This window comes from Podarcis bocagei (genome assembly GCF_964188305.1).
Source record: "Podarcis bocagei genome assembly, chromosome: 2".
NCBI classification, from domain to species: domain Eukaryota; kingdom Metazoa; phylum Chordata; class Lepidosauria; order Squamata; family Lacertidae; genus Podarcis; species Podarcis bocagei.
This window is the reverse complement of record NC_138126.1, coordinates 94,183,591-94,209,860: the sequence shown is the minus strand read 5'-3', so window position 1 is coordinate 94,209,860 and position 26,270 is coordinate 94,183,591. Positions and strand designations below refer to the sequence as shown.

General features: G+C 41.0%; 1 protein-coding gene across 4 annotated transcripts in view; it reads left to right on the top strand.

The window, feature by feature from the left end:
• The first annotated feature begins 358 nt into the window (after positions 1 to 358).
• TBCD (tubulin folding cofactor D) overlaps positions 359 to 26,270 on the top strand; it is a 126,608-nt gene continuing 100,696 nt past the window's right edge. The window contains exons 1-9 of one of the 4 annotated variants that reach the window (XM_081183814.1): positions 359 to 463; positions 1,434 to 1,650; positions 5,869 to 5,919; positions 7,024 to 7,121; positions 9,114 to 9,215; positions 10,550 to 10,696; positions 11,721 to 11,776; positions 13,499 to 13,631; positions 24,293 to 24,338. In XM_081183814.1, the coding sequence (XP_081039940.1) occupies positions 1,458 to 1,650; positions 5,869 to 5,919; positions 7,024 to 7,121; positions 9,114 to 9,215; positions 10,550 to 10,696; positions 11,721 to 11,776; positions 13,499 to 13,631; positions 24,293 to 24,338 (826 nt within the window). In that variant the 5' untranslated portion in view covers positions 359 to 463; positions 1,434 to 1,457. Of the gene's footprint in view, positions 555 to 1,433; positions 1,651 to 5,868; positions 5,920 to 7,023; positions 7,122 to 9,113; positions 9,216 to 10,549; positions 10,697 to 11,720; positions 11,777 to 13,498; positions 13,632 to 24,292; positions 24,339 to 26,270 lie in introns of all 4 variants that reach the window. The other 3 variants (XM_081183817.1, XM_081183816.1, XM_081183815.1) reach the window with 3 other exon arrangements.

Genomic DNA, 26,270 nt, shown 5'->3' with positions numbered 1-26,270 from the left:
CAATTCTTCCAATCTGGCACATTTATATCTTGCACATCTTATTTTAAAAACTCCCAGGGCGGCTCATGCACCTTTTATGCTTTTTATAGACACCATTATTATTATTATTATTTTGCGGTTTATGACCAGCGCTCTAGCATCCAAGGAAACGCCTCCTGCACAGCCCAGGGCAAGCAGCACTTCTTCGCCTTGGCGTTTAAAGAAAGGCTTTCCCGCGATGTAGCTCTACCAGAAAAAAAACACCTACATCCCGTCCCTACCACAGAAAGAAAAAACGCACACAGCCGGGCGCTTTCCTCCTTCCCAGCCAATCCCCTTTCCCCTTCCTCGCCCCTCCTCCCTCTGCTGCCGGGCTCCTCCCCTTCTCACAGCTCAAGCGCGGACGTCCGCCGAGCACTTCTGTCCCGCGCGAGGAGCCGTACCTGGAGAGGCCTCTTCTGAGCGCAGGCGCCAACGACGAAAGGTAAATCCTGCAAGTGGCGAGCTCTTGTGGGAGAGGCGCCGAGCTTGGCTCGGGGTTTTCCGTGGTTCGCAGGAGCCTGGGCAAGGCGAGGGTAGGGCCAGGGCCTTCAGGGCGAGATGGCGAGCCGCCTTGGGAAACGGAAAGAGGCTTTCTCGCGATGAGGTTGCCCAGGGGGCGTCTTAGACGCCAGGCCCCGGGGAAGGAGGGCGGTGCGCGGCTCGGCTGCAAATGTTAAAAAACCGCCCTCGGCTTCAGCCTTTCACCTCAATTAAGGCGGAATTCTCATGCTTTTGAGTTCGTGCGAAATGCTTTGCCCTGAAAAACGAATGCATAGTATTAACTCCCTCTCAGTATGGCAACAAAAGCCCTGGTAATAGGTCGGGGGTTAAAGGTTCAGGGGTGTAGCTTCCCCGCTGGGCTTGAACGCAGGCAGGCCTGGTGTAAGCAGCTTCAATCGCTGGATTTTTTTAATTGCAAAGGGGCAGTGCATTCCCGAGCAATCCTCATGCCATGCATATGGCTATACTGCATCAAGGCCTTATTTATATTTTTTAAAACTTAGCTAACCTTTCCATCCCTGTCAGGATAGAAAGGTATCCTCTGGAAGCGGATAGGATTTGGAAGAGATGGGAGAAGGGCTCTTGTTAAATTGCGTGTGGAACACGAGATGTATATAGCAAGGGAAGGAAATCCCTATTATACACTGTCCCGTTATTTTTCTATGGGGAAAGAACGGGCACAGGCCAGCACAGATAAATAATTGAGCTTAAGTGTAATTCTCTTATGTGCACATGGATTGCCACCATCGTGCAAGGCAAATTTGCAGTGTAGTTGTACACAAGTCTACTTGGAAGACTTCCCCATTGAATTCAATGGGTCTTGCTTTCAGGAAGCTCAGTATTAGGGTTGTAACATTAATTGTGAAATTTAACTGTAATGGTAAATGCTGGTTTGCTGTGCCTTTGCCTAGAGAAGAATTTGCCACGAGCTGAAGATGGTTTTAAATGAGATGAACGGAGATGGGCCTGAGCAAGAGGATAGCAGATGCCTGGAGTCTGATGTCATCGCCAAGGGAAACATACTTGAGACCTTTTCAGAGAGTCAGGAAATACAGGAGTTGATTAATTCTCTCAGATCAATGCATGGAGACCTATCATTGAGAGAGACGACACTTGAAAAATTTAAAGGTATGAGCTCTTCCTTTTAGTATGTACAACTGATGATTGGGATTGTTGTCACCAGATCCTACTAAGTGTAATGGTTAAGCATTTGAATTGTGAATTAAGACAACTCTTGTTCACCTTATCCATTAACTCTATAGGCCTACAATCCTCAACACACTTACTAAAGAGTAAGTTCCACTGGATACAATACAATGGAACTTATTCTGAGTAAAAGATTGATCCAGATTGCCTTGTAGGTAGCCATAGGAAAGCAATAGCAATTTACAATATGCAAACAGTAATGCTTATTTGAAAATTTTCAAGTTTTGATAATAATCTCTTTATTGCTGAAATAAATTGCTGAAGTGGACTGGTTGCTCTCTAAAAATGCCATTGTTACCATTACCTCTGAGCTTTGTTCTAAATAAAACCACAAAGGAAAGTTAGGATACAAGCTTTTGTGATTACAGACATGGTTGCAATAAAACATTTTTGACTGGTCCCGTGGTCTGTTATAGTCATACCTCGGGTTACAGATGCTTCAGGTTGTGTTTTTTTTTGGTTGCGGACCGCCGAAACCCCGGGTTACTTCCGGGTTTCGACTGTTGTGCATGCGCAGAAGTGCTAAATCGCGCTTTGCGCATTCACAGACGCGCCACTGCGGGTTGCGAATGTGCATCCCGCACGGATCACGTTCGCAACCCGAAAGTCCACTGTATTGCAGATGATTGTCTTCTATAACTCTATAACAGTTGTATTTGGTAGTTCAACATTACTGAATAACAGAACATTTAAATGACTTACTGACCTGCTTCACATGTCACACTGAGCCAAATCATGGCATAGTGCAAATGTGCAAACACTTGGAGAAGAGATCCTAGCCACTTCTCCCACCCAGTTTTGTTGCTGTGCTGACCTGTGCCATGGTTTAGCTTAGCATGTCATTCCAATTCAGACTAGTGGTTTAGCTGTCACCATAGATTTTATCCAAGAATGAATGCAGGTTCAGATGGCTTAGCTCAACATTGCACAGTAGCAAAGTGGCTGGGTTCTCCTGTCCAGGAGATCACACACTCCTGTGTTCACATTAAACCATGCTGTGATGTGCAAACTAGTCCATTGTGGAAATGCAATAAAAAACAGTGAAGCAATAATATTAGAGCAAAGCGGCCAAATGAGGTTGTTAAATTTCTACAAAAAATGAATATCCTCTAGCACAATAGCGGGGAACTTCCATCCTGTGGGCCTAATTAGTCCTCTGATTTTGGCTTGTGGGCCATATTGGCAAACCACATCCACCTGGTAGTCACTCAGTGTAAAATGATGTCAGGTGCTGTGATCTGTTAAATCCAATTCAAGCACTTAGTTGGAGGTAAGCCTCTGCTGCCACCTTGTACTCTCAAGGAGCAAGCACATAATAGCTCTAGTATTGGAGATAAGCCTGTGCCTGTTCCTGCAGCCTGAATTTAGTGTTGCCTGATGTCAGGTGGTTGTCAGGTGGATGGATTCCCCCCTCCCCCAATGTCTCAGAAGTGGCACCTCGGAGAGTGGGCCACTTCTGGATCCAGTCCTCTGACTGAATCTAGTTCCTCACTTCTGCTATACCAATAACACTTTTAGAAGGTTCAAAAGAGCGTTTCATCAATATTATTATTTATTCATAGATCAAGAACAGGATACAGTCAGAAAATGAGTGTATCTTTTTAGGCATTTTAGTGTATGCTACTGTTTTGATTGGGGACGCAGGTGGCGTTGTGGGTTAAACCACAGAGCCTAGGACTTGCCGATCAGAAGGTCGGCAATTCGAATCCCCGCGGCGGGTTGAGCTCCTATTGCTCGGTCCCTGTTCCTGTCAACCTAGCAGTTCAAAAGTACGTCAAAGTGCAAGTAGATAAATAGGTACCGCTCTGGCGGGAAGGTAAATGGTGTTTCCGTGTGCTGCTCTGGTTCGCTGGAAGTGGCTTAGTCATGCTGGCCACATGACCCGGAAGTTGTACGCCGGCTCCCTCAGCCAATAAAGTGAGATGGGCGCCGCAACCCCAGAGTCGGTCACGACTGGACTGGTCAGGGGTACCTTTACCTTTACTGTTTTGATTATTGTGTTGTTGTTTAGTTGTGTCCGACTCTTCGTGACCCCATGGACCAGAGCACGCCAGGCACTTCTGTCTTCCACTGCCTCCCACAGTTTGGTCAAATTCATGCTGGTAGCTTCGAGAACACTATCCAACCATATCGTCCTCTGTCGTCCCCTTCTCCTTGTGCGCTCCATCTTTCCCAACATCAGGGTCTTTTCCAGGGAGTCTTCTCTTCTCATGAGGTGGCCAAAGTATTGGAGCCTCAGCTTCACAGTCTGTCCTTCCAGTGAGCACTCAGGGCTGATTTCCTTAAGAATGGATAGGTTTGATCTTCTTGCAATCCATGGGACTCTCAAGAGTCTCCTCCAGCACCATAATTCAAAAGCATCAATTCTTTGGCAGTCAGCCTTCTTTATGGTCCAGCTTTTACTTCCATACATCACTACTGGGAAAACCATAGCTTTTACTATACGGACCTTTGTTTGCAAGGTGATGTCTACTTTTTAAGATGCTAGGTTTGTCATTGCTTTTCTCCCAAGAAGCAGGTGTCTTTTAATTTTGTGGCTGCTGTCACCATTTTGATTATTAGGGTTTTTCCAATATTTAGTTGGCCTTGGACTGCCACCTAGTGATGATTTAGTGTAGCATCATTGAAGTGCATGTATTATGAATGAATGAATGAATGAACAAACAAACAAACAAACTCCTTTACAGGAGAAATTTAAAAACATTTCTATTTACCCAGGCGTTTGGTGGCTGAAGGATACTGGCCATGGCAACTTTGAAATTAGTAACTGTGAGGGTATATAAGTGATTTTAAATATTTCTAGATGGCTTTTAAATTGTTTTGAAATGTTTTGAATATGTTGTTATTTTATTTTAAATAGTGCAGTGATACCTTGGTTTAAGAACAGTCTGGTTTAAGAATGATTTGGTTTACAAACTCCGCAAAACCAGAAATAGTGTCTTGGTTTGAGAACTTTACCCTGGTCTAAGAACAGAATCTGAATGGTAGAAGGGCACCAGCGGCGGGAGGCCTCATTAGGGAAAGCGCGCCTCAGTTTAAGAATGGTTTTGATTTAAAAACGGACTTCCGGAATGGATTAAGTTCGTAAACCGAGGTACCATAGTATTATTTTAACTTTTTGATGTTTGCCAAACTGGGCTCCTTTAGAAAAGAGGTCAGGGATAGAAATGCAATAAATAATAATAAATGTTGACAAAAACTAATTTTGTCTAATATAAAGATGGAACATATATGGAGGAAATATAAACTGCCATGTAGTGAGTCAGACTATTGATCCATCTAGCTTAATATTGTCTGCACTGACAAGCAATAGCTTTCCATGGTTTCAGGGTGAGAGTCTCTCTCAGCCTTACCTGGAGATGCAGGGGATTGAACTTTGGACCTTCTGTATGCCCTGAGCCAAAGACGAATGATAAGAATGGCTTTGCCAACTGAGTGTGAAATAAGAGAGTAGAAGTAATAATAATAATAATAATAAAAATAATAATATAATTAATAAATAAATAATTTATACCCCTTCCATCTGGCTGGGTTTCCCCAGCCACTCTGGGCGGCTTCCAGCAAAATATTATAATACAGTAGTCCATCAAACATTAAAAGCTTCCCTAAATAGGGCTGCCTTCAGATGTCTTCTAAAAGTCTGGTAGTTGTTGTTCGTTTTGACATCTGGTGGGAGGGTGTTCCACAGGGCGGGTGCCACTACCGAGAAGGCCCTCCCTGGTATAGACTGATAGACTGCTTGAAGTATAGACTAATGAGCCAATGAGAGGAGCAGTTGCTCTGGGGACATAGCACTGGCTAATTTATGAGAGTGACTCCAGACCCCTGTTGGAACAAAATTATTTCTTAGTAGTTGAGAAGCTTAGGAAGGGGAATATAAGGGGTGGAATGGTCTAGTATGCTCTGTCCTACCAGTTCCCCTGGTAAGAGACTTTTTAGAGATTCACAAGAGGACATACGGTAAATCATTTGATTTAATCATATATTTCCACTTGCCTTTTTAAAAAGCAAATGGTACTCCTTTGCTGCTCAGGATAACTATGACATACTATTTTTTAAAGAAACAGTAGTTTCAGGCTAGGAATGTTTATGTTTCAGATTGATTTCAGATTTTCCACTGGATATGCTTTTATCTTTCAGTTATATTGAACAATTATCAGGAACAGCCTCACCTTTTGGATCCACATTTAGGTAAGTTTTGTTGTGCTGTTTTTGAAGATTTTGATAGAATCTTATAATACTGGTCAGCATGGACAACAGGTGAAGAAGCTTTGCTTTGTTTAAGTATGGGGAGGGGTAGATTCTCTTTGGTGAAAGTATGTTGGATTTCACCATACTTTCCCCAGCAGCTTTACCATATTTAATCTAGCAGGGTTCCCTGAAAATTGAGAAACAGACTGGGGTAGTTTTGTTTCTGTCTTGGAAAACAAGAGTTCATCTTAGGGGAGCTTCTGCAAAGATGCATATCTCCTGGGCAATTGAAAGCAGCCTACAGTTCTCTGGGGTGACCTCCTTATTTCTCAGGAAGTGTACCTGCAAAGTAAGAAATAGTGCATTACTCTCTTCTAGGCCTTTCTGTCCTGCATTTCTTACCTTGCAGGTGCCTCTCCTGGGTTATACAATAGTTAGTCAAAATGGTTTGAGAGTGTGAGGTGCTGCAGTTGTTCTTATCTTGCTGACACATGAACTTTGAAATGAAGGAACTGCTGTCAGGTAAGACATACAGCAATAGTAATATATACTATATTCCTACATTGCTAATATATACTTAGTATATAGTACTATACTAAGAAATTAGTATATTTAAACTGAAATGAGACAACAGAATATAGCAATACCATGTTTGCCTTTAATGGGGGGAGCTATAGTAATTTTTTTCTGTCCTCTGGCCTTATAAAACCTAACCATTACATTTTGCAGAATAGTTCTGCTGTATTTTATTAGACTGAAGGGTAGCTTAAATGAATTTATCTTGATTTAAAGGAGGCTGTATTATGATATCTTTGCAAAAGGGAGACAAAGTTCCAGTGAATGATTCAGCAGTCTGAGCCAATGACTTCAGATCAAGTCTCTGGCAATTCTAGTGCCTTAGTCCCCTTGACATAGATGAGCCAGGACTAAGGGGGGGGGGAACCTTTGGCAGCTCCCCAATTATAATGTGTATGTCTCTCATTTTCTCACAAATATGTTCCTGAAGTAGTCTTCTGACATTGCTTTTTTCAGACATGTGTAAAAATAATGAAACAAATTTGCAGACTAATGTCTTTTCTACCATTTTGCCCGTGTTTCCTCTAGAGTCGATGTTGAATTCACTGCTGCTTATTATCCAGGATGAAACATCTCCCTCTTCTTTAATTCATCTGACCTTTCAATTTCTTTACATCATTTCAAAGGTAACTGTTAGAAATGGGATTCTCCACCCCAGGGGATATGTTTCAGTAAGCTCAAGAAATATATGGTATTTAATCTGGGTTTGTTAATATTTTGGGTTCCACTTTCACATTTTATTAACGGGAAGTCAGTACTTCATGTTTTCTGAACAAATGTTGGTAATAAGAATATCGTTTACAAGCTTGAAATACTACATACACATAAATAACTCTAATTATGGGTTATTCCCCAGTTTTTAGCCTTGTGTATTAGACTGTGAAATACAGAAAGGCGAGCTTGTGACCGTTGGCACAGGGAAGTGCAAAGAGGAAAAGAAAAGAAATGAGACAATGAACAATGGCATGGACATTGGTTGCCATAGTCCTAAAATGGTTCCCTATTCTTTTATGAAAGCAGTTGCTATAAATTTTCAGCACAGCATGACTGATTTGTTAATATCAAATAGTCTTACTATCTTTGTTCTGCTGTAATGGCAGAATGTTAACCACTGTTCTGATTTTTTTCTCTCCCTTTGATCTATGTGCCTGACAAAACAAAAAGTAGTGTGAGATCACAGATAATTTTATGTTTTGCTGATCATATATTTATACATTCTCAAGGGCTCTGGGTTTCCAAAAGTCTAGGTTGGGGCCCCACTGGGATTTCCGATGGAGAGAAACAAAATGGCAGGGCTTTGATTGCTACAGTCCTTTTTACCTTTTAGAAAACAAAGTGGTCAGAGAAGGTGTTGGTTGGAGATAGGGAGGGAAGAGATGGTAGCAGGATGACTGTGAAATAGTTTTAGGGAGTATGTAGGAGCTTGGTAGGTAATACCTAATGAAATTGATTTCTTAATGATTGTGAGCTACTGCCATCAATCAGAAATAAGCCAGAATGTTTTGCAATCCAGTTTCTGGAGTTCTAGCAAAGAGAAACGTGCAGAGTTACTTGTCTTGTACAAGTGCTGCAACCATCACAGGCTGGTATTTTTAAGAACATGGCTTCGTGGTGGAAAAACATATGGAGGAAAATGTGGATATTGATTGCTGTTGAGGACTTTTCCTGCTACCCTTGTTAAAGTGATACTTAGGTATTATTATATACTTTACCAAGCTCAAATTAAAAGTCACATAGCTTAAGTGGCCAAAGAGATCCCAGGATCTACCAGCTACTGATTGAGGGGCACATAAATGCCAGGCATGAGAGACAGAAGAACTAGAAACAGAACATGCTTATTTTTTATTAATAATAATAATAATAATAATTAATAGAGCAGCTATACTAGAAGCTGAATGGCTGTGATCCAGACAGCTTACCATGTGTTGTCTACACATCTCATCAAACCCTCTCAGTTTCCACAAGTGCTCAAAAATTACTCTTTATATGCCTCGTGAGTATACAAAAAATGTTTTGGAATTTGATGCAAGATCTCTTTTTACAGGGAATGTCACTAGTGGGTTTCTCTTTTCCAAAATGGTTTGCTGCCAAGTCTCATTGCCACAGATGCTGTTCCTCTGCACTCTTCCTGTATCTGTGGGGCCTGATGGCATCAATTATGGGGGTGGATTTTGACGGGGGACGGGGGACGGACCATTTGCCTTCTCTTTCATCTTCCTTGATGTTACCTCAGCATTCTCTTACTTTGTTTTCATTGTTACAGAGGTGGTAAGCCTTTGACTTGCACCACTTCGGATGCAGGTGCCAGCTTACACAGACAACTAGTATGTTAGGAAGAACCATTATAGTCTAGCCTTCTCCATGATATGATAATTTTCTCTAGGAATGTTTCTTCATGGAAGAGTATCCGATTGTGTGAATCCCTATCTGCAGCCCGAAATGGTGTTGTCTAGACACAAGTTGACCACCTCAGTGAAAATTAGGCCTAGTATGCCATAAATTAAACCTGGTACCTCAGGGGTTTTTTTTTGGGGGGGGGGGAATACTGCATAACCTCATTTTTATAGTACTATAACTGGAAATGAATTATTAACTTGAGAAACTTTTTTTTTTGCTAGGTACGAGGGTATAAAACTTTCCTTCGCATGTTTCCTCATGAAGTAGTTGATGTACAACCTGTCTTGGATATGCTGGAATCTCAGAATCCTAAAGACCATGAGGTGAGTTCATGTCTGCTTGTGTTGCTCACCAACCCCACCTCTAATTCTGCCTGCATCTCTCCCAGCAACCCCCTTCTCCCCACCGCCACAACTCATTAGACCAGGAATGGGGAAGATTTTTCTCCCCACCTCATAGGCTAACTTTGAATTACATGAGAAAATTAGGATGTTACGTGACTGACAAGCAGGTTGTTCTGCTCACCTGCCCAAATCCCCACATCAGAGGTTGAAAGGGGCAGTGTGAGAAGGGTTGCACAAGGCAGGCTTTTCAACTTTTTGTGATCCTTCTCCTCCTTTCCACTTCCCCCACTGGCGTCAGGCGTGCAGAGGACTGCCATTTCACCCACACCCACCCCTCACCAAAACTTCTGTATGTAAATGAAAGAGACTGATAGGGGAATCCTATTAAAATATACAGTGCTTGTATTGAATGCTCGGGGGAGACCAACTGAAAGTAATAAATCTGACTTAGATCCATGCATTTCGGTGGGTCTACTCTGAGTTGGACTAGCACATTGCCAGTTTCATGTGGAACATGTGCAAATATGATTGCATGTGTGCTGGATGGGGCCATAGCTTAGTAGTGGGGCTCATACACTGTAGGCAGAAGCTCCTAGGTTCAGCTCCTAGTGTTTTCAGGTAAGGCTTGGAAGGAACCCCATCTGAAACCTTGGGCGAATTGCTGCCAGTCCATGTGGTTTACACTAAATGGGAGGAGGGGGGCAGTGGTCTGTTTTGCTGAAAGACAGATTTGTATGTTCACAGGTGTGCTTTCACTCACACTGTTTTGAAACACTGCTGTCATATCTACATGCTTTATATACCCTTTTAGCGAGAGTTGTTGCTTACCTTGTATTCTAAGGAGGCAATTGCATTCTCACTTATTTTTTGGAGGTCCAGGGAACTGCACTTAGAAAATTTCAAGCTGTTATCTTGATAAAAAGATACGGCAATGAGCAAACTACTTCTGGAGCATTTAATCTATGAGCTTTTTCAGAATAATGAAATTCCTTTCTTATGTTTGCACATGTCTTCAGGAGCCATGATTTGTTTGGCAGGGTTCATGAAGTTGGGGCTTAGGCTTGTGTGTTAATAAAGTATTCTAGCTGAGCCATGTTCCATTTAAATTTGTGTAACTGTCCTTCCATAGTCAATTAAAACTAAATCTTGGAGGTCCTATTTCATTCCTACATCTTTCCTGTTTTTTGTAATAGTGGTCTACATTTTCCATATGGAGATGGTTTTCACAAGTGTGTGCTGCAAACTTTCTGGGGGCACAAACTTTTTAAAAACAACTGTTATGATAAATATAATTTTTTTCTGTGTTTTGTTAGACTTGGGAGACACGCTACATGCTCTTGTTGTGGTTGTCTGTAACATGTCTGATCCCGTTCGATTTGGCACGGCTGGATGGAAACATCTCTTCCCAAGAAGGATGCCCTCGAGTGCCAACAATGGATCGCATTCTCAAAGTGGCAAAAGCAAGTATTTCTGGATCTGTTCAGCAATCTGTAGAAAGTAGAATGTCTTTTGTAATATTAATAAGGCTTTACAGTTGTTCGGGGTTGTTCTGGGGTACTAGCTTTAGTCTTGGACTTGGGTGTGGGAATCCTCATTTAAAGGTTTATATTTGCCATGATGTTGTATGTTGTTTGGCAAGTCACTGTTTCTTAATTTGAGTATCTCATCTGTCAAATGGTAAAACAATAACTTGTATTATCTATTATTTATTTATTTATTTATTTATTACATTTCTACAGTGCCCTTCAACTGAGGATCACAGGGCAGTTTAGAATATAAAAACACAAAAATACATAACATATCATTTACAAAGAAATTAAACAGTGCAGGAGCTAGGATACAACCTTGCTTAACTTCCTTTGTAACTGGTACGGATTCTGTGAGCTGCCCATTTGTAGAGCAGTGCACCTTCAGCACAGTGCTTTTATATAGATGTTTAATCAAGAACAATAATCTTTAATCTGTACTGGAAGAGTTTAACTTATCAGAACATAACATATAAAAATATATTTTAGACAAAACAAGATAGTTGCTGTAAAATACTTTCCAAAAATACCCCAATATAAAAATACAGTATAAATTCCTCATAATGTTGTTTATATTAAGAAAATGTGTAGTTGGAATCTTGTTCATCTGTAAACTTGAATTCTTGTGAATTTATTCTCCGTTATCTTCCCTGGGATTAACAGCAAGATTACCCTGCTTGTGCTTTAAATACACCAATATTTAATTTTCACTTTGAATAAGATGAAACAGAGGGTGTTTGCAAAAGGGCTTCCAACAGCCCTATACTGCACTTTGAAGTCCCAACAATTTGCACTTCAGTAACTCTCTGTATGAAGTCCATACTTGGATGCCCCTTCTGTAGTTTGTCCCTGTTCTGACTTGCATAGATACTTAGGTGAAGTGTTTGCATACAAACATTGTGCACATTTGGTTTTAATGTTGCAAACTCCTCTAACTCAATTTTGTTTTTGCTTTTAGTCCTATTTGATTGTAAGTGACAAAGCTCGAGATGCAGCTGCAGTTTTGGTCTCAAAGTAAGTCACTTAAGCTGATATTGACAGAAAATGTACTGTCTCATTACTGTTGGCGTATGTACAAGAATATCCTCACTGCCTCATGGGAGGACTCCTGTTCAGGGTGCCAGCTAGCCATGCTCTCATCCCATGACACATAAGCTGTAATAAGCTCAAGCAGTTCAGTTGAAGCTAGCTTCCCACCAAACTTTCCATTTCTCTTTTTCAATGGACACTCAACGTTCATTGGTTCCTTGAAACCACTGAGCTGTTCACACTGGGCCGTGTGTGTGTGTGTGTGTGTGTGTGTGTGTGTGTGTGTGTGTCTCCTTTTTGTGTTATTTTGAAAAACGTTTTGTTCAGCTGTGCATCACTTGAACCTGCTAATACTTTCCTCTTGTTTCTTATGGCTGGAACCAAAACAAGGCCACTATCAGCACTCAGCCACCTAAATTTGCAGTTTGTGGGGAACAAAATTACACATCTAAACTGAAGCCTCTTAGCATCCTGGGTCATTGAGAATTGCCTTCTTCTTTTCCCTGTCTGGAATAAATTGATAGTTGCAATATTTCTGCCATAGGTGCTGACTTTAAGGAACCAATCTTTTTTCCACAGTATAATCTTATGAAGTGATGCAACAATTTATAAGTGAAATGAGGGTTTCCTTATGTTAATGGTGTGCAAGCATATCCAGATATCTTCCACCACTTTTAAATACTGCCCCAACATTTGTACAAAACCTCTCATTGAATTCAGTGATGAGATCCCCTCCCTCCTCCTGCCAAGCACCGATTTGTCAAATGGACTAGTGAAATCTATGGTAAAAATTAAAAAGTTATCCTTCTGGCAATGTCTGGCGCCTATCACACTTTTTTATGCTGGTTTTACGGTGGCAAAATTGTTTGGAAGTTAAGAATTAACAATATTATCATTGGCTTTATTGTAAGAATGTGGTTATGGAATATCGCCTGTAGCAAAAGGCTCTTCAGGCGGCACAGAAAATGCATTGTATTATGAAACTGGCCTCAGAGCATTGGAGTAAAGTACATGTAGATTTCTAGTGACATCTAGTGGGAGTTCTAAGCAAACTGACTAACATTTTATTTTGGATTGGTCAATGGTACATAGTGACAGATGAACCTTTTGACAGCAGTTCATATTGGTATATATCTTTGTTGTTTGTTTGTGTAAAAAATATCGCTATAAAGCACTTGTCATTCCAGTTCTGTTTTTGGTAAAAAAAGAAGTGGGAACATATACCTTTCTTGATAAGACTGGTGGAAACTAATACTGTGGTTTTCTGCTAATATTAGCATGTAAGAAGAATAGAAGTTGTCTTCTGCTCCTAGGATTGTTCTGCTACCTTTCTGGTTATTTGCAGTTTTCCTTAGTGACTAAGTATTCACTCTATCTCTTGATTTGCTTCCAGCTTTTCAGATAGCAGTAAGGCAAAACACAAACAATATTATTCCCTTTATGTAAATAAAGTGTCCCACTCTAATTTTAAGACAATTTGGATGTTAACTGTGACAGTATAAATTTTTGGGTTATGGGCTTCTTTAGAAAAAGACAGGGTTATATTGCTGACAGTTGGAATGTTCCCATCCAAAATATGTTGGAAAGCATCCATTGGCTAGTTGCCTTTAGGAACAAAAAAACCAGTTTGTCTAACAGGAAAAATGAGTTACCAACTGAACTGCTGTGAATAGGTAACTTGCAATGTTTCTTTTTTTCCTGCAACAGGTTTATTACCCGCCCTGATGTCAAACAAAAAAGAATGGCAGACTTCCTGGACTGGACCCTTTCAATGTTATCTAAATCCTCCTTTCAGACTATGGAGGGAACTATTGTAATGGATGGCATGCTTCAAGCCCTGGTAAACAATGCTATTTCTTTCAAAGATAATCTGAAATATTTTTCCTCTAAATGTTCTTGTTGGCAGAAGCCCAGTAGATGGCATTCAATTACCTTCCCATCCCTTAAGCTTTGGAAACATTTATCATTATTTAAGAACAGTATGTGGTTGCCAGATGCAATATGGAACAAAAATTCTCTGCTATTAATAGTTGCATAGCAGAGAGTGATACAGATACAGATTTTTTTCATCTTGACAGGAGAAGTTGCAGCTGTGAAAGCTGTGTAAGTATTAAATATACAGAAAACCTGATTTCCAGTATTATATGCACCATCCCCAGAAGAAGACTTGCATGTTGCCATAATTTGCCACTGAAAATGGATTGATAACATTAATTTTAATTAATCATATTTGCGGCTTTATTACCGATTTGGTTGTGACTGAAATGAATTTGATAATTGCAAATCAACTAAGATAAACATTCTGGATTGTATCCAGTGTAGTACTGGTAACGTTCTGCATGGTAGGTCACACAATATTTTGCTCAACAAATTTCCACTTTCCCTTGTTCCCTCATTCACTCCACTCATGCACTCAACTTTGGCACTTCTGTTCTGATTTGTTAAACTACATAGGTTCCCTTGACATCTAAATCAGGAAGCTGCATTTAATTGTTGCTTGTAAATCAGCATCTTAAACCAGGATCTAATCTGGGTTGTGTTATAACTGGGTCAACATTAGGCTTGTCAAATTTTATGTGCAGGCTACGTTCCTTACACACCCATTCTGTATGTGGGCAAGCTGGCCTAACTGCCCATTGCTCTTTGCTGCAACGAATTCAACAGTACAAGGGATTAAAAGGAAGGGTGGGTGAAAAATTCTTCCTCTGCTCCACTGACCTCTGGTTCATCACTAAAACTATTGCCCTCAAATGCTTTGCTTTTCTGCATAGTATGAATGCCAAGCATTTACTTTTATTGAGGAAAGTAAATGGTTGTATTCACGGGCACTACTTAAGCAGTTCTTCCCCCCACCACAAATATTAGCCCATATTGTAGTCCATTAATTTCCCCCCAGTAGCATTAATAGTAAACACTAAAGTTTATATCCAACTCATTTATATTCATAGTAAGCTCATTGAAATTATTTGGGTCCATTGATTTCAGTGGATCTAATTTTGTATGGCTTGGCTGGATATAGCCCCAAAACCAAGCTGGCTTCTATATGGATAGCTCTTTGCCTTCATCTGTAAATACTTGCCCAGTTAGGTTGAACCATAGTGTAACACTAGTGGAGTTTCACAAGAATTTTGCTATTAGTAGTAGAAAAAGCTTTTATATGCAGTTCTTTCCCTTTCCCTTTCTTACCCTATCAGATTCCTGTTTTGCAAGTTTTAAGGGTTAAATGCCACCTTCATCCACTTAACAAAGGCTGATCATTGCTGCTGGTGCATGATGAAACATGTAGGACACAAAATGTGCATCATAATTCCTTTGTTCCGTGCGGTTTTATTTCTCCTGTTATTAGTGTCTGTTAAACGAAACAGGTGAAAACTTAACAAGTTGAATCGAAACTGGAATGATTTATAATTTTCTTGAAACCAGGAACCTTAAGCCTGTCTGTCTATGTATGGGTTTTGCTTCCTCTTAAGGAGCGGCATGCATATTGAGCAACTTCATTGATTAGGTTGCCCTTTTGGTTATATCTTTCTGCTGTTGATAGATTGACTGCTTGCAGCATAATCCCATGCATGTCTATCCAGAAGTAAGTCTCATTAAGTTCAATGGGATTTACTTCCAGTTTAGTGTATATGATTGCAGCCACACATCCAGGGGGCTAATATAAGTTGCCCAATATATTCAGTGGCTCTTCTCCTTTTACAATGAAAGGTAAAGTTACAGGTGACAGGCAAATGGTATTATGGAGTCAGCGAGTATTAAAGAAAAGGAAATGAACAACAATTAGTGTTATGAATGTTGAATGGTATTTATATAAATATATTACATTTGATATATTTGCTCACATTGTATCTGCATAGTTGTAGAATTTGCATTGATTACACATTTCAGTCTCCTTGCTTAGCAGGTTTTTTTAAAAAAAATAGATGTCCCTCCCTAAAATAATTAAGCCTGCCCAAGTAGGATAACATTCAAGTTCTTCCACTTTTGACATGCCCCAATAGGATAGGATACTAGCCCAATTACATCTGGGAAGAGTATAGAAAGCAGACACTGCCTACACAGAGCACTCCAATCTTGGCTTGTCTAGATAGACAGTAGAAAACAGGACTGGAGCAAGGATAGAGATAATATGCAAGATCTGATGCAGAAATAGCTGGAACCCTCCTTCCCTACCTTAAACACAAAACACTTTCCATTAACCCATCCATGAAATTCCATGGGCATTTTGCTAGTGGTAGTGAGTAGTGCTTGAAAAAAGTAGTGTGTTTTTCCTTTTAGAGTTCAGGCTTCTTAAAGCATTACATATGGTGTCCTTACACAAACCTTGTAAGAGATGTAGCTGGTAGTGTGAAGGAAGATGGAACAGGCTGAGAAGGCAAGGCTTGAGGGAGTGTGGCGTGCCTAAGATAATCATCTTGGTCCAGGTTCAACATCTCCAGCTAAAGATGACTCAAAATATCAGGTCTGAGGAAAAAGGTTTGTATGGTATCTTGAAAACAGTAGACAGTACTTGGTTTAATGTATCAATGGACTACAGCGGTACCTCTGGATGCGAACGGGATCCGTTCCGGAGCCCCGTTCGCATCCTGAAGCGAACATAAGACGTGCGTGTGCAGGTTGCGTTTTGCCGCTTCTGCGCATGCGCGTGACGTCATTTTGAGCGCATGCGCGAGCGGCGAAACACAGAAGTAACGTGCTCCGTTACTTCTGGGTCGCCGCAGAGCGCAACCTGAAAATATTCATCCCGAAGCTACTTCAACCCAAGGTATGACTGTACCAGTAGTCTGTCTCTGTGCAAGGTAAGATTTGGCTTGGGGGTGCCATTTACAGCAGTTATTTCACATTAAAGAATACAACTCCCTGAAGCCTTTGACGTATATTGAAGATTATGAAGCGACATAACTTGCTGAAATGGCATAACAAAATGGAAGAGGGCTTCATTTCTGGATTTAGCTATGTAAAAATAGGTGATAAACAGCTACATCCTCGTGACTTCATCAGAGCAGATTCAGTGGCCAAGTTACCTTGGCAATCTTTATATCAAAGTGGTTCAGCTTTTGTGGAAAGATGCAGGCTCTTAGAGCTTGTTCAGTTGCTATTTCTTATGCAAAGGTGGATATGAATCTTGGGTTTGTGAGCTGCACCCCTGACACCTCACAACGCACGGAAGGTAATGGCTGTATTTAAATGAATGCTATATCTTTCTCCTCAAACCTTGTGATATAGAAGCCACTAGAAAAGCAGGTTCTATCTCAGGGAATCAGGGTCGTACATTTAAATAAACATAGCACTGTACAGATGAAGTATTCTAACTAAAATGCAGCAGTAGCTGCTGAACATAGGCTCCAGCTGCTGAGAAGGTGGGGATTGTGCTTGCATTGCTAAGACACACACTCAGTTTCACCACGTGTTGAAGTTTGACAGGGAGGGGTAGAGTGGGGAGAGAAGTAGCATCTGAACAGTTCCTGAGCTTTGAAATGTTTCTTCCTGAATCGGTCTGAGCAAACAGGAATGCTGCTGTTTAATTTGTAATTTAATGCATAGTGGTTAACATTGACATAGTTCTTGTTGAAACATGCATTGCATATTGCACAACTTGATTCCACTTATGGGCTTGTTTTTCTGCACCTGTTGATAGCGCACCTGTTGTGAAATGATGGATTGCCAACAGGTAGCACTACTTGATTTCTTTCAGATACACTTTTGAAATGAGGCATGTCTGTATTGAATGTAAAACGCAGCATTGGCTGCTGAATGTACTCTCCTGTTGACAGGCAATATTTGCATTATGTGCCTTTGTCGGCTGTGTGTTCTGTGAGCCTGTGCTGGTTGCCAGCATGACACTGACGGAGGCTAGGAAAAGTGTAGCATGAGGACCTATGTGATACTTTTCTGGTTTGGGAAACCGTAGTTAACCTTCGTTAAAGGTTTGATGACCAAACGAGATAAGACTTTTAAAAATGCAAATTGCATGGGGGTCATTAGTACACTAATGGGAGATGTTCTCTCAGTAACACTAGCTCAGAAAAGGGGTTTTGCTCAGGATTGTAGCAGGCAAAGGAAAGGTTATATTCCCTCTGCATGTCTTTGATCCCATTGGTTTTCAGCCTCCCCTCCCATTTATTAATTTGCTTTGATCTGCACACTAGATGCAGTGATGCCTTTAAACATAAGGTGTAGCTTGGTCCTGAGGCTCTGGTATCTGTGCATGTTGACTTATGGATACATTTGAAATAGTTCGTGGCAAAGCTCCTGGAATTGGTCTATAACTACGAGAAGCTTCTACTGAATAACTTTACAATATAAACGCTCTGTGTTGGCAGGCTTTCTTCTAAACCTGCCCCTGTGTAACCAGCAACTTTTTTTGTTAGCCCTGCAGGGCGTAGCACACCAAGTTCTTGCGTGACAGCGATGTCCTCATCTTGAAGTAGCCTGGGGCATAGAAACTTATTAAGTTGTGCTTAATTTCTTTTCATAAGAGATACAGTACACAAATGTGAGTAATGACTTTAAAATAAAGTATCCTAGGCAGCAAGTTAGTGAAAAGAAGTACCTTAAGAACTATTTTTATTTGTGTCTTAAGAAAAGGGCATTTCTCTGAGAATTGTCCCTGCTCTTAAGCATTGTTTGGTAAATACTGCTGTGCTGTGGTAGACTGTGCCCCAGGTTAGAGATAGCCCTGCTATGCAGTTCTTTAGTCCCAGGGGCACAAAAAACAGAAGTGTAGCTATGAGGGTTGCCCATATACCTATGTTTGATGTCTCTAATTGTGAAGAGCCTTTAACCTATATTTTTAGACACATTGGTGTGGAGGTTTGCTGCCTGCCTTTAGCTGACATGCCTCTTAGATGGGTGGAGGGTGGGTTCTAAGCTGATTCCCTTCTTTGTCCCTTCCCTTTCTTCTTGGAAGAAAGTGACAAGAAGTGCATTATCCTGCCCCCCACCCTCACTCACCACCAGACCCTTTTGGAGGTTCAATTCCAGTTTGGTTCTAATCCTACTTACAGCTTTTCAGTTTGGGCTTAAATTAAGTTCATTCAAAAATTTATGTGAATTGCTAAGTCCCTGATTTGTATGCTCATTTAAATTGGGTACAAAGAAAGTTGTTTTATTCCATGTTGTACCATTGATCTAACCATCTCTGTATGATCTACTCTGACTGGCAATATCTTCAGGGTTTCAGCAAGGTTTTCCCCTCCAGCCCTACTTGGAGAATCTGAGGATGAAGTCTGGGGCATTTTGTGCTATGCAGCTGTTCTGTGGTTCCTCCCCTAAATTGCGTCAAGCAACTATTAATTATAGAACAATGTTATCGATCCTGTGAACAGAAGAAAGTTGTAGTCCCTTCCTCTCCCCTGTGTTCCCTTAAAGAGGGAAGTGAGGGCGTGGGAAGCTGGTCAGAACTGGATGAAGGTTTCTTGTAGCAGCGGGGTTCTGCTTGCACAAAGTACGTGCCTAAGTATGGTCACTTTCCCCCTTTTCTAGCAACATCATGGCCCATCCCATGCTCTTCATGGGGGTCCCCCAGTCCTTTGGACAAATTTTTCAGGTGGTGCAGGGGGCTACAGAGTGAAGGAGGGAATGGGAAGTTCCCTTCATGTAAGAAAAACAAAGCTGAGAGCCCCCGGATTCTAATAGTAGCCGGCCCAAGTGCATTGGCAGGTGCATGCTTCCTGTGGCTTATATGAAACTTGTCCTAATTTGGGTATAGGCTCCTCCTTGACCCAGGTGATTTCCTCTTGAAATCATTCCTCAACTGTTATACTCTCTTGCACTTTTAGTAATGTGTGGTGGGCAAATGGGACTAGAGACAGTGAATTGCTTGTCTGACCTGTGAGGGGTGCTGAAGAGCAATTGACTGTGCTCTCTTCAATCTTCCCTTAAGGTTGGGCACAACCCATTGCTCATAGTTTACTGGAGCCAGAGGGTAACTGCAAATTCCCATCTGTTTGGCAGCAAGATGTACCTGCTGCCAAGCAGTCATGCCAGTCTTAAATAGTGATGATTTGTATAGCTTGGGGAAGATTTCCCAGAGGTAATGCTGATTCTTACATCTTACAAAGGCAAAACCAAAGTGGGTTATGCAGACAATTAGGAGGTGTGTCAGGTTTTACCCTGATTACTAAGAAACTAGTTCTTGTTTGTACCTTGCACCATGTTATTTCAAAAGCAACAAAACCAGATCTGACACTTCTGTCGCTAGGATACGCCAATGGTTTTCTTTAATTTGTAGGTGGTGTAATTATTTAAAAGAGAGAGAGCTGCATTCCTCTCAGCAGGCTGGTTAGTTTGGCACATGTTATGCGCCCCCATTAATATGGAAGGAACGTGGTGTAACTTTGGAATGCCCAAGGCATATAATAGACACCCTCCCCTGCTTTTAACATAATGTGCTGTGGCCTTTTAAAGTTCCTGAAGACAAGACAAAGCAAACATATTATTGGCTTCCTAATTAGAAATAGGTTTCTTCAGCTGAGACCTTTGCACACCTTTTGTTGCTTCAGGAGAGAGTCAATATGAAAGCACCACCTCTCTCTCATCTATGCTATAAAATGAGTTCCAAGTCTTGTTGAACTCGGTGGAATGTAGTTTGAATGCACCTGGATAGGGTCGTACAAGCAAATAAACTAGGTATATCCCCATGCGATGGTTTTCCACCCTGACTATTTTTGCCCATCTCTGCTTTACAGTGGTACCTCAAGTTAAGAACTTAATTCGTTCTGAAGGTCCGTTCTTAACCTGAAACTGTTCTTAACCTGAGGTACCACTTTAGCTAATGGGGGCCTCCCGCTGCTGCCGTGTGATTTCTGTTCTCATCCTGAAGCAAAGTTCTTAACCCGAGGTACTATTTCTGGGTTAGCGGAGTCTGTAACTTGAAGCATCTGTAACCCGAGGTACCATTGTGTTGTCATTATTCACCCAAACTCTAAAACACAACTATATTGTAACTAAGTATAGAACTCCTGTAGTTATTGTCAAAGATAACCAACTATTTTATGTATGTGCTTTAGGAACGTTACTGGGTTTTTCTTTATAACAACTCTATGAATTTGAGAAGTACTACTCCCATGTTACAGGTGGAGGTAGGGGAGAGAGTGAGTCACCTAGCCAGTAAAAGTTTCCTCCAGAGAAGCCACGGCTCTAAAAAGACAAGCGAGTCCTAAAACATTTGGGAAGAAATTAAAATCAAATGAAATGCCTTCTAAAAAGGATATTTTTTTATGCTTCTGCAAAATACTATTGCAGAGAGCAAAGTAGGCTGCCTTAGCAGGGAACCTAGGCTTGGCCACAGAAAAGATCCTCTCCCGTGTCTGTTCCAAGAGCAGATCAGATGTTAGGGGGACATATTCTTTAGCCTTAACTGATGATCTCAATGAGAGAGTAAGCCTGCAATGCGAAAAGTTTATATCTCTATTCTGATAAACTATTCTACACTGGGCTCATGTTAAGTTGATACTTCAGCATGTGATTCATAGCCCTATAGTTGATTCACTTCGTGTTGGGAATGAAAGGACACATTGGGAGGTCCTAGGGGACTTTAGTTCTGGCCTTGAGTCCTGTGTACATATTGCCATCTTAACTGACGGAATGTGGAACTAATTCCAACTCCTTTTAGGTGATTAGAATCATAGAATGGTAGAGCTGGAAGGGACAATGAGGGTCATCTAGTCCAATCCCCTTGAATGCTGTTACCCAATGTGGGGCTCGAAGCCACGGCTCTGAGATTGAGAGTCTCATGGTCTACTGAGTGAGCTATCCCAGACTTAAGAAGAGTCCTGACAATGACTTGCAGCCAGCCAAGGCCTTATGTTTATGTACACTCACAAACCAAAAGTTATTCTGAATCGGAAAGATCCAGCTATGTCTATGATAACATCTTTTATGCAGTCAAGCCTATTGGTTTAACCTCTTTTCATGGATTTCTGTCACAGGTGAAAATCCCTATATAGTCTGGTGATTGCTCAACAATGTTTATGATGTGAACATCTCTCTAAAAGCTCTGTGAAGATCTTGAGTTAGCGCTCCGAAAGATTTAAGTAATATTACATATATCTCTGCAAGGCTCCTGATTTTAGGGGGGGGACCCTTCTTTCTGGCACAAATATAGCTGGCATTTTTAACATTGTTAGCAGGGAAGTGTCAAGATCTGTTGAAAGTCCTCTGCTACTAGCATCCTTTTTATTTAAAAGCCTTAAACTGATCCTAATCCTCAAGGTGTTTTCTGTACGTTGCAATGTAGTGTTCATTAATGCTACTTTTAAGATCATGAAATGCTGTTCATTAAAACCTAAAACAAAGCAGGTGCATAGCCTCGGGGAGTTTTTGTTGCATATGCATTGTAGTTGAAATTACTTAAGTCTGTAAATAGTTCTTCCATAGGAGGAAATACTTCTAGGGTTGGGCTATGTTCCTTTAATTTTAACTCCTGGCCATATTTATCTGGAAGGCTTCCTTCCTACTGGAGTGACAAAACATAGGCTAAAATAAAGTACCCAGTCTGGAGTCTCTGAACATTTAAATGAATGGGTAAAAATGAATAACTCATAGGGATATTCTTTGGGTTGCTTTAGTCATTGCTCTTTTAGTTTAAGAAACTTCTGGCACGATCCAGCCCACACTTTCATAATTAAATACAACACTATCATTCAGACTGCAACACTGACTTGCACAGTTTCCCTTGTGAAATGCTTTCTCCTCAGCTCCAATAGAGCTTGTTTTTGTGTCCTATTGAGCCATACCCATAGTGACTTGTATGATTCGATGGTGGATGCTACTGCTAGGGGGGGAAAGTGTGGTGTTCACTTGCAGTAATATAAAATTTCAGGATATCCATACATATAAGTGTCTCTTGTTCCATGTACATAAAGGTAAAGGTAAAGGTACCCCTGCCCGTACAGGCCAGTCGTGTCCGACTCTAGGGTTGCGTGCTCATCTCACTCTAGAGGCCGTGAGCTGGCGCCGTCCGAAGACACTTCCGGGTCACGTGGCCAGCGTGACGAAGCTGCAGCTGGCGAGCCAGCACCAGCGCAGCACACGGAAACGCCGTTTACCTTCCCGCTATAAAGCGGTCCCTATTTATCTACTTGCACTTAAGAGTGCTTTCGAACTGCTAGGTGGGCAGGAGCTGGGACCAAACGACGGGAGCTCACCCCGCCACGGGGATTCGAACCGCCAACCATACGATCGGCAAGTCCTAGGCACTGAGGTTTTACCCACAGCGCCACCCGCGTCTATGTACATATTTACATATAATAACTTAGGGAAGGAGAAAAGTTCTTTCTTTCTTTTGATACACATTCTAAGGCTAGTTTAGATTGCATTGCAAATGACTGTATCTTCAGTGCATTTGGTTAAACAAACTAAACCTGCTACCAGTCCAAAATCCCAGATAGCAGCCATGATTATTATTTTGTTTCTCGGTTAATTCATGTTGTGCAAGAGCACTGGGAGTAGCCAGAAATGTGCAGTTTGGGTGGACATTGGCTAGTGTGTGTCATAGCTTCACAGTCTTGAGGCTTACATTTGATGACAGGTTTACTGACTAAAACAGGTGAAGATTGCGAAATTGCTTAAATCATAACAATGTATAACAATATATTGTAGACTCAGATTGCATCTGGCCCCTGAGCAGTAGAGAATAAAACTCAAGCGAGAGCCATCAAAATGTTAAGATTCTGCGTCTCATATTTTCTTTGCTATCTTAAACATTTTGGTCATGTCTAGTTTTTTCTTCTCTTATGGTGATTCCCATTTTGGCATCCTAGAGCTGTCAACATTTGTTGCCTGTATGTTGGACTCCAAATGAGCATATTTTTGTATTGCTCCCTCCATCCGTTTCTTATGTGGTGAAGATGCATCATAGAGGTTTGCAAAGCCATGAGGGCTTTTAAGTCCTACAGAACTAGCAGGGTGGTAGAGCTCTCTGCCAAAGTAGAGAGTGGGTAAATATGAGACTAAACCAGTTTAGACAGGGCTAGGCTGTATGATTTTGGCTAGGCTGTATGATTACGCATCCAGAAATTGCTAAGGCAAGAACGGAGAAGATAGAAAGTCTTTCAGCATAGAAGTTCTTATCTGTAGCAAACTAAGCTGCTTAGGTTATAGGATTACTTTACATCTTGCATTTCCCCAAATTTAGGATATGTTTTGAAAATGCAACAAGGTCCCGTAGGAACAGGGATTTATCTGAAGCAAGACAGATCAAAAGCCTGGATTTGAAGACATGCTAAGCCAAACCATGGTTTGGCCATTGGAAATGTGAGAGGACCAGGACCAGGGGAGGAGTGAAGTGGCTACATTCTCATCTCTGGAAACACACGTTTGTGCTAATACATGGTTTTGCTTGGTGTTCCGTGCAAACCAGACTATATTCTACTTACAGCTTCTGTATCAAGCCTGAAAAAGCGATTCTTTAAAAAACAAACAAAAAACCCTGTCTTTTAGGATCGTCTCTTCCTGTTCCATCATTTTAGTAACACATTTTTTTCTTTCACTTTCCAGGCACAACTTTTTAAACATGGCAAAAGGGAAGACTGTTTGCCGTATGGTAAGAAACTTCGTAATATTATAAATATCTTAATTCCCGTTACGAGAATGACAATGATCGTAAGGCAGCCAAAGTTACTTGTTTATTTTATTCATTTATCCGAAGATCGCAGGGTGGCTTGCAACATAAAAATACAAAATAAGAACACAAAATACATAATAAAACAAAAACATTGTTAAGTCCTGTTGGTTTCACAGCGAGAGTTTTGAAGCATCTGCTTGGATTCTGAGAACTGTGAACTGGAAAGAAAGTTAGCCCCCTGGGTCCCCAAAAGCTTTGGTGGAGGTTGTGGGCCCCTGTTGAACAACATTGGATGGAGTGTGGGGTGCTGTGGGGAAGAAAAAAATCTCCCAGAAGTCGATAGAGGCAACATGTTCGGGCAAGTTTTGTCCAATATGAGGCTTCTATGTCCCATCCTATGCTGTTCTAGGGGGCCTTTTGTTGGGAGGAGTGTGGAAGAAGGGAAGTCAATTTCTGTTGGCTTCTGCTGATGGTTTTTCGAATCCAAGTCAATGAACTTAAGTGCTACCCTTTGGTGGAAATGTGCCCAACTTTTTACACTTTTATAGTGGATTTGGCATGACTTACAATACCTAAATTGCTTTATTTTTCTGTACATATTAGTCCATCTCTTACATTGATTCCTACAAAAACATATGTATGTGAGTATGATAGTTGCTGAAAGAGTGCCTCTGTTGACCAGTGACATTTTATCACTGCTCAGTAACATAGATTGACACTTGTAGCCATAAGCATCAATGTATTTATATGGATAGAGGAAAATAGTGGCTGAATTCAGATGATCGTATCGCAGCTTAATAAACTGACATAAAAATGAGCCCTTTTTGCACAAGCTGACAAACAAACCAGTAAAGCTTTCATAAATTTTAGTTTTCCATTTTGTCTGAATTAGAAAGCTGTCATTAACAACTTCAAAGCAAGCTAGGATATGCAGCCATCTTCATATCTGAACAAGATCCACAGCACCTTTTAAAATCGGCATATTTACTATGTATTCTGGAAGAATGCTAACTGAATTACAGAGCTATGCAGGTTTTCTGGTTCTTCTATTAATATGGTAGCCTTAGGGAAATTCTTTAACATAGTTAAGCATTGCTTCAGGTGACAAATATAACCAGCCTTTCCCCCCTCTTCCTTTGGCTATTAGTAGTATCATCTTCGCCTCAAGTATATTTTCATTCTCTTATATTTAGGAAGGATTCTAGAGAGATAGTAAAGAAAGTACTTTTTTTCTATTCACATTGTAACAAAATCCACAACACACCCAGTATGTATCTCTGGTGGTAATAAAATATATTTTTAAAATCCGTCTTAACTAGAGATAGGCAAAAATATATTTACGTTTATTCAAAAGCCCTCTCAAGGTGGTCCACATTCAGTATCATACAAACAATAACAAAAACAAAAAATATAAAATAAGGTTTTAAACCAGGCATAGGCAAACGTGGCCCTCCAGATGTTTTGGGACTACAACTCCCACCATCCCTGACCACTGATCCTGTTAGCTAGGAATGATGGGAGTTGTAGTCCCAAAACATCTGGAGGGCTGAGTTTGCCTATGCCTGTTTCAAACTAAAACAGTAGCATAAAACTGGAAATAATTATCCTGAGGGAAAGTTATAACAATGGGTGAAATCCAGTGCCCACCGGTGGAATGGGCATCTACTTGTGAAATGCAACTTGCCCTTCCTCTCCTCTTCCCTGCATTCCTGTGCACCCACAAATCTGTTTTGGAAGGTTGCTATGTCTTCTGGAACAGATTGGGGTGGTGCATGCGCGCGCAGCAAGTAGAGAGGAAAGGCAGGTGCCGTTGTATGAGTGGCAAGATTTTGGAGATCACCCAGTATGTTTAAGGATTAAAAAAAGGGAAGATATTGTTTAATGAGAACAACTCAAATACTTCTCAACATT